Source organism: Erythrolamprus reginae, chromosome 6, assembly GCF_031021105.1.
Source record: "Erythrolamprus reginae isolate rEryReg1 chromosome 6, rEryReg1.hap1, whole genome shotgun sequence".
NCBI classification, from domain to species: domain Eukaryota; kingdom Metazoa; phylum Chordata; class Lepidosauria; order Squamata; family Dipsadidae; genus Erythrolamprus; species Erythrolamprus reginae.
This window is the reverse complement of record NC_091955.1, coordinates 4,402,549-4,411,709: the sequence shown is the minus strand read 5'-3', so window position 1 is coordinate 4,411,709 and position 9,161 is coordinate 4,402,549. Positions and strand designations below refer to the sequence as shown.

At 41.3% G+C, this 9,161-nt stretch overlaps 1 protein-coding gene across 1 annotated transcript in view; it reads left to right on the top strand.

The window, feature by feature from the left end:
- Positions 1 to 1,332: 1,332 nt before the first annotated feature.
- Positions 1,333 to 9,161, top strand: part of GNAI1 (G protein subunit alpha i1) — a 111,925-nt gene continuing 104,096 nt past the window's right edge. The window contains 2 exon segments of the mRNA XM_070754695.1: positions 1,333 to 1,430; positions 2,987 to 3,131. Of these exon segments, the coding sequence (XP_070610796.1) occupies positions 1,333 to 1,430; positions 2,987 to 3,131 (243 nt within the window).

Genomic DNA, 9,161 nt, shown 5'->3' with positions numbered 1-9,161 from the left:
ATGGACCATGAGGTCTTTTTCTGCCGTCAATCTTCTATGTTTCTATGTTTCTATGGTCCTCATTTTTCTACTTGCATTTTTAACGTGCTTTCGAACTGCTAGGTTGGCAGGAGCAGGGACCACTAATGGGAGCTCACTCCGTTACGCGGAGCTAGGGATTCAAACCACCAAACTGCCAACCTTTCCGATCAACAAGCGCAGCAACAACACTCTCGAAAACGTCCAAAGATATTTCACCAGAAGAGCCCTTCACTCCTCCACTCGAAACAGAATACCCTACGAAAATAGACTAACTATCCTGGGTCTTGAAAGCTTAGAACTGCGGCGCCTACAAGATCATATGCTGCAATGTCCTTCCGGTCAACGACTACTTCAGCTTCAACCACAAAAACACAAGAGCACTCAACAGATTGAAACTTAATATTAACAGCTCCAAACTTGACTGTAAAAAATATGACTTTAACAATCAAGTTGTCGAAGCGTGGAACTCATTACCGGACTCAATAGTGTCAACTCCCAACCCCCAACATTTCTCCCTTAGACTTTCCACGATTGACCTCTCCAGGTTCCTAAGAGGCCAGTAAGGGGCGTATATAAGTGCACTGATGTGCCTATCGTCTTTCCTTATCTCATATATTATATATATTCTCTCCTTATCTATCTCTATCTCTATCTCTATCTCTATCTCTATCTCTATCTCTATCTCTATCTCTATCTCTATCTCTATCTCTATCTCTATCTCTATCTCTATCTCTATCTCTATCTCTATCTCTATCTCTATCTCTATCTATCTATCTATCTATCTATCTATCTATCATCTATCTATCTATCATCTATCTATCTCTATCTATCTATCTATCTATCTATCTATCTATCTATCTATCTATCTATCTATCTATATATATATATATATTATATATATCATATATATTCTCTCCCTATCTCTTATATCATATATATTCTCTCCCTCCCATCTACTTCTCTTCTTTTTTACTTTCTATCTTTATATATATTACTTAATGTTTATTCTCTTCCATATGTATTGTATATTGGACAAAGAATAAATAAATAAAAAATCTTAGCCACCAAGCCACCGCATCCCTTGTTATTCTATAAGACGGTTGCCTATTTAAACATATTTCCCCCACATACACAAACTCTCTTTTAGCTTCAAATCCTTTGTTCGTCTGCCTAAAAAGCTGCACCGTTAGCTACGTGCCTCTCAGGCCAGCTTCCGCCTCGTTATTCCTGCCCAGTTTATTAATATGTAACAGTCATTTTTAAGAAGACGAACCCCGGGGGCATCTAGAAAATTACAGGTTAATTAGCGGAATGTCTGTTCCGGAGAAATTGATGGGAAGCCTTATTAAAGACACCATTAATGGGCTTATTGCTTTGCTGAAGGAGACCCAACCTGTCTCCTTGAAAATGTAGGCAGAAAAGAAAACACGTTTTTCAATGGCACAGGGTTTAATTACGGCATCAACAAATCCAAGGTGTAGTTAAGACTGCGTCAACATAGCCCCCTTCTGACTAGTAAGACTTGAGTAAGGTATGATTGCGTGGTGTTGATTGTTTTTTAAAGATAGTGGGGTTTTTAATTTTAGTTTTAACTATTAGATTTGTACTATATTGCTATTGTTATTGTTTTGTGAGCCGCGCCGAGTCATCATCATCATCATTATTCTTATTATTATTGTCAATACAACACAGCAAACGAGATCACTATGCTGGATTTCGTATTTCATCACCAGTCGGGCGCTTCCCAAGCACCTAGGACTGCGTGATGTAGCGGCGAATTATGTTTGCCGATCCCAGTAAAGCGGCCTTTTGCAATTGACAGATGGAGATTTTGTCAATTCCAATGGTTTTCAAATGTCCGCTGAGATCCTTTGGCACTGCGCCCAGCGTGTCAAGTACCACTGGGACCACTTTCACAGGCTTATGCCAGAGTCGTTGCTGCTCGATTCTCAGATCTTCATATTTCACTAATTTCTCTAGCTGCTTCTCCTTAATTCTGCTGTCTCCTGGGATTGCGATGTCGATGATCCATATTTTCTTTTTCTCCACAATCAGGATGTCTGGTGTGTTATGCTTCAGAATTTACCAACCACGTCTGCTGGAAGTTTGTAACCTATTATTTATTTATTATTTATTATATATATTTATTATTATTTTATATATATTTGTTTATTACTGAGGACCTGTATACTGCACGAGTCAAAAAGAGGGCGGTGAAAATATTTACGGACCCCTCGCATCCTGGACATAAACTATGTTAGTACAAGGTACATGGTTGTTAGGGTTTGCCATTGTAAACTACCTATTGTAGCCTCTTGTACTATCACTGTAAATATTTTGGGCTGGTTCACCATAAGAGGGCGCCTGAACTCCTTTCCTCAATGATGCTTTAATGCTCATTCGTTTTTGCTTTGCCTTGAGGGGGGAGTGTGTTTGCTTAGTGCTTATTATATTGTATGGCTTAGTGCTTGTTATGGATTGTTTCTGTTTTGTATATATGTAAATAGTACTTATTAAGTATAACTAAGTCTGTGTCTTTTTTTTTTCTTTGGCTTTACCACACATCCACACTCTGTTAAAATTCTCTGCTCATTGTATGTCAAAGGTCTCATAGCCTAGCTATACCGAGAGATACCAACAAACTATTTCAACCCCTACTCTCAAAACAAAACTATACAGCACTGCACATCAAGACAACTAGACCCAAGAACAGTTTTTCCCCCGAACGCCATCACTCTGCTAAACAAATAATTCAGAGGGTAGAGACAGACCAATCAATCTCCAAGTAAATCAAACTTTTGTGAAATCAAACTGTCCATTTAGGAAACAACACTGATTGATAATAAATTTCACCTGCTGTTGTGCACTTTCAACTTTGTAAAGAACAAAGTTATTCAATGGGAATATTTCATTCATTCAGATCTAGGATGGGTTCTTTGAGGGTTCCCTTTATTTTTTTGAGAAGTATAAAAAAAATGGAACTGCAGAAGCATCAGAAAGATGAGCCAAGCTGTTTGAAGGTGTTCCAGGATATTTGGGATTCCCCTAAGGCATCCTTGTGCCCTGAAAAATATTCCGTCACCAACCTTCTGTGCAGTCCTGGTTTCAAGGTAATGAACTGTCTCTTCATCCGAAATCATTTATCTTAATTTACCTCCTGACATTATTGTTTTAGAGATGCTGGGCGCATTCAATCATGAATATCTGATCTCCTCTCCGAAGGGATGCAGTTCAACAGCAGATGCTCGATAGCAGATGTGTTGGCTTTAACGGAGGCCTTCTTGAACCTCGCTGTTCTTTTTTTAAAATAATAATAATAATATTGAAATATATACTTTAAAAACAGAAGATATAAACACTTAAGACAAACAATTATAGATACACACATGAAAAAAATCGAGACAAGAAGATTGAGTTTTAAGTATTATAACCCAGGTGGAGAAGATGAGTAACTGTGGTAGCACTATGCATTGATATAATACACAAAAAAAATTATTATTGGAATAATTTAGTGTAAACGGCTGGAGCTTCCGTGGCGGCGGCGGCAGGTGAGATTTGGGGCCCGGCGAGAAAGCAGCGGGAAGTAGGAGGGCACCGGCAGCAGAAGCACCGGGCAGTAGCCGCGGGAGCTCCAGGGCGGAGGCACTGACGGTGGTCGCTGGACGTGTTGCTGCACACCGTACATGCTGGTGCTGTGCTGGGCATGGGCACGGGGCTGGCACTGGCCCGCTGGCTAGGCCAGGACAGAGGTGCCAGCCCCGCGCTCATGCCCAGTGCAGCGCCAGCATATACAGCGTCCAGCAACACATCCAGCCGCCACTGTCGGTGCCTCTGCCCTGGAGCTCCCGCTCGCAGCTGAGCGCCCTGCCGCCACCCCACGGCTACTGCCCGATGCCGCTGTTGCCCATGTGGTGTATAAGAAAGAGAGAGAGAGAGAAAGAAAGAGAGAGACAGAGACAGAGAGAATGTGAGAAAGAGAGAGAAAGAGAAAAAGAGAGAACGAGAGAGAGAGAAAGAGAGAGAGAGAAAGAAAGCAAGAGAGAGAGAAAGCAAGAGAGAAAGAAAGCAAGAGAGAGAGAGAGAGAAAGAAAGCAAGAGAGAGAGAAAGCGAGAGAGAGAGAGAAAGCAAGCAAGAGAGAGAGAGAGAGAAAGAAAGAAAGAGAGAGAGAGAAAAGAAAAGAAAGGAAGAGAGAGAGAGAGAAAGCAAGCAAGAGAGAGAGAGAGAGAAAGAAAGAAAGAGAGAGAGAGAAAAGAAGAGAAAGGAAGAGAGAGAGAGAGAGAGAGAGAGAGAGAGAGAGAAATGAGAGCAAAAAGGAGAGAAGAAAAGAGAAATGAGAAAATGATTTCAGTTGGTGGTGTACCCCAGGATTTTGTAAATGTGTTGCAGCTCAAAAAAGGTTGAAAATCACTGCTCTAAAGGCTTCCCTGGAGCCAGAGGAGGGGAAAAACACCTTCCCGCATCCCCCCGAAGGCTCTCTGGAAGCCGGAAACACCGTCCCAGAGCCTCTGTGCTAGCCAAAAATCAGCTGGCTGGCACACATATGCACATCGTAGCTGAGCTAGGACAACGGCTCGCGTGCCAGCAGATATGGCTCCATGTGCCACCTGTGGCACCCGTGCCATAGGTTCGCCGTCACTGCAATAATTGCTATTAAATGCCTCACTTAACAACAGAAATTTGGTGTTGTGGTTAGCTCTGGCCCAGCTCCTGCCCCAAGGACTGTGGATGTGGGGGAGACATCCACATGCTGCAGGCCTGTCCCCCCCCCCAGTGGAATCTGCTGATGAAGGCTCCTCTGACCAAGAAGACATGAGTGACAGGGAGGAGGAGAGTGTGGCAGACAGCTCAGAAGGAGATCAATTCTCTAGCTCCTCCTTGGATTCAGAACAAGCGTTAATGATACAGCCACGCATGCGGAGAGCGATGCATAGGCAGCGACAACTGAGAGATTATTATCAAAGAAAATGAGGCCACCTGTGGTTGGGTGGGGCTGTGGTCATTAGTGAGGCTGCTATAAATAGCATTGTGCATTGTGCATAGCATTGTGGAGGATTATCTGATCGTTGTGTTTCATGACTGCTTTACTGACTTTGACCTTTTGTGTGCTGATTTTTCCCCGCTTTGAAACTAAACCAGAGCAAAGTGTGTTTCACTTTGTGAAAGAAGAAGGACTGTGAATTGCCTCACAGCTGCAAGCTAAGTATCACAGAACTGATAAGCGACTTGTACAAATTACCAATTTGTTTGGAGACCAGTGCTCTTGGCTATACCAAAAGAGGGCTTGGTTTAAGTGAATTTTCATTATAAAGAACATTGTTTTGAATTTTCAAACGTGTGTGTGTCTGAAATTTGTACCTGTGAATTTTTGGGAGGAGTATACCAGAGAGCCCGACAGGACATTTGGGGGCTCAGTTGTGGTCATAAATCACGGACATGCCTGTATAGCCGCATTGACATCACCTTGCAAGTCTAAAAAAAAAGTCCCCATATTGTGCAGGAGAAAGGGGGACAAGAGGAAGGGAAAAAAAATAACAGCTTCAACATTCGGTTCCTTGGAAACCAAGCTTCTGCTACACACCTCACGTAACCAGCCTCACACTGATGGAGGATCGATAAAAACAAAACCCTGAGGTTTAATCCTCAACGTCTTTGGATCAGCACAGATTCAACCCTGTCTGAAACCTTGGCGGTGTGGCCCACAATATAAATGATCTGAGAAATTATATTCCTGTCACTGGTCAAAGCTCAGCAATGAACATAGAAACAGAGAAACATAGAATCCTGGGCCTAGAAAGCCTAGAACTAAGATGCCTTAAACAAGATCTAAGTATTGCCCACAAGATCATATGCTGCAACGTCCTGCCTGTCAGCAACTACTTCAGCTTCAACCACAACAACACAAGAGCACATAACAGATTTAAACTTAATATTAACTGCTCCAAACTTGACTGTAAAAAATGACTTCAGTAACCGAGTTGTCGAAGCGTGGAACTCATTACCGGACTCCATAGTGTCATCCCCAAACCCCCAACACTTTACCCTTGGATTATCTATGGTTGACCTATCCAGATTCCTAAGAGGTCAGTAAGGGGCGAGTACAAGTGCACTAGAGTGCCTTCTGTCCCCGTCCTATTGCTCACCTATATCTCCTATCCCTTTCTTCTATTCCTATATCTCTTCTTCTATTCTTTCATTGATATGTTCTATTACTTTATCTTCTTTTCTATTATTTCTTAAATATATTTTACTATGAGTATCTCCTCTATAACCTTCATCATGTATTTTACTATGTGTATATAGATATATACCCACTAAAACCCTCATTGTGTATTGGATAAATGAATGAATGAATGAATAAAAATTGACGGCAGAAAAAAATACCTTATGGTCCATCTCGTCTGCCCTTATACTATTTCCTGTATTTTATCTTAGGATGGAACTATGTTTATCCCAGGCATGTTTACATTCAGTGACTGTGGGTTTACCAACCACGTCTGCTGGAAATTTGTTCCAAGCATCTACTACTCTTTCAGTAAAGCAACATGAGAAAATATTATTTTACTGAAAGAGTAGTAGATCCTTGGAACAAACTTCCAGCAGACGTGGTTGGTAAATCCACAGTTACTGAATTTAAACATGCCTGGGATAAATGTATATCCATCCTAAGATAAAATACAGAAAATAGTATAAGGGCAGACTAGATGGACCAGGAGGTCTTTTTCTGCCGTCAGTCTTCTATGTTTCTATGTTTCTATATGTTTATCCCAGGCATGTTTAAATTCAATTGATGTGGATTGACCAACCATGTCTGCTGGAAGTTTGTTCCAAGGATCTACTATTCGTTCAGTAAAATAATATTTTCTCGCGTTGCTTCTGATCTTTCCTCCAAGTGACCTCAGATTGTGTCCCCTTGTTCTTGGGTTCACTTTCCCAAAAGACTTCCCTCCTGAACCTTATTTAACCCTTTAACGTATTTAAATGTTAAATATATTAACCATGTTGCTCTGCAAATCCAGGAATTTAGGGATGAATGTCATTTCTTTCTCTCTCTCTCTCTTTCTCATTCGCTGGCTGGGGAATTCTGGGAGTTGAAGTCCAAATATCTTCAAGTTGCCAAGGTTGGAAAACACCGCTGTATTGGACAAAATAAATAAATAAATAAATAAAATAAATAAATAAATAAATAAATAAATAAGAGGAAAAATTTTAAGAGATGGGGTGTGGGGTAGCTGTTGAATGTTAAAGAGCTTCCATATGTGGTGGTCCTGCCCTAAAATCCAAAAAATTTGGGAAACAATTTACAAATGGTTAAAGGAAATCACGAAGGAGGAAATAGAGTACTCACCGGAGGGGATGCTCCTCGGAATTTGGAAAAAATCTTACTCGAAACAAACCCTTTTTTTAGTGACTCACATAAATACAGCTACAAGAATTGCAATTGCGCAAACATGGAAGAACAAACAGACCCCCAATATAAATTTAATAATAGAAAAAATATATACATGTGCAGAAATGGATAAATTGACAAACCTACTTAAGGGAAACAGAATCAATGAAACTAAAAGCATGTGGAACAATTGGCACGAGTGGATTCAAAGGAAAAGATTTGTATAACCTTATACAAAATAGCAGTACAAACCTTTAAAAAAAAGAAAATACCATTTGAATGTTTTTACCCTGTTTTGCATTGCATAGTATTAAGTTAATATTATCCATATAACAACTGTAACCGGTAAAAAAGTTGGATAAGACCTGTAAACTGTATAAACAAATTGTGATATATGTATCTATAAAACAATAAAAAGATTTGCAAAAAAAAAAAAGAGCTGACCTTGATATTTTTTGCTGCCCTCTCTTCTACAATTACGCCTAATTGCAAATTTTGGAGGTTTTTTTGTCCTTAACCTAGATAAATAAGTTTACAGTTAAAACACAGGTTGTGGTAAAAGGTTGGGTTTTTTTGCAAAAATATATAAAGCATGAGAACCAAGCAGTCAGATGAGGCTACATAGCACGATGGAACAGACTGCTGCTCAGCTGGAGTAGCAAACAGGTTTAGGCTTACACAAACAGACTGACATCAAAACCCAGAATCGGAGATGGTCTGTTTTTGCCTTATTGAGCAATTTGCATAATTTGATTTACGTAATTAAACTTCATTATTCTCCGCCATCTGTACATCCTGGGCTGTGCGGTTTGCAGAAAGAAAAGGGGGGGAAAAGAAAAGAATGAGCAACCCCCCCCCCAAAAGAAGAATTCAAACACACGAATTCACATACAGTACCTTTGTAGGGGACCAAATCTAATAAACTCCCCAACGGGATGATTTAAAGGAAATAAAGGAATAAAATGAAGAAGTACCAAAATTTTTACTACCACACTGTGGACACAGCTTATAAAGGATGCCCTGTATTTTTTTTCAATATCAGTGCAAATTGGGTGCTCTGGGGTGGGTGCTCCATTTTCACCACCCCACTGTGTTCCCCACTCGACCCACAGCTTACATTAGAGAACCATCTTTCAGCTGTGGTGAGGGGGGCGTTTGCCCAGGTTCGCCTGGTGCACCAGTTGTGGCCCTATCTGGACCGGGAGTCACTGCTCACAGTCACTCCTGCCCTCATCACCTCGAGGCTCGACTACTGTAACACTCTCTACATGGGGCTACCTTTGAAAAGTGTTCGGAAACTTCAGATCGTGCAGAATGCAGCTGCGAGAGCAGTCATGGGCTTCCCTAAATACACCCATGTTACACCAACACTCCGCAGTCTGCATTGGTTGCCGAACAGTTTCCGGTCACAATTCAAAGTGTTGGTTATAACCTATAAAGCCCTTCATGGCATCGGACCAGAATACCTCCAGGACCGCCTTCTGCCGCACGAATCCCAGCGACCAGTTAGATCCCACAGAGTTGGCCTTCTCCGGGTCCCGTCGACTAAACAATGTTGTCTGGCAGGACGCAGTGGAAGAGCCTTCTCTGTGGCGGCTCCGACCCTCTGGAACTAGCTCCCCCCAGAGATTAGTATTGCCTCCACCCTCCTTGACTTTCGTAAACTTCTTAAGACCCACCTCTGCCATCAGGCATGGGGAAATTGAGACATCTTCCCCAGGCCTATATAATTTGTGTATGGTATGTTGTGTG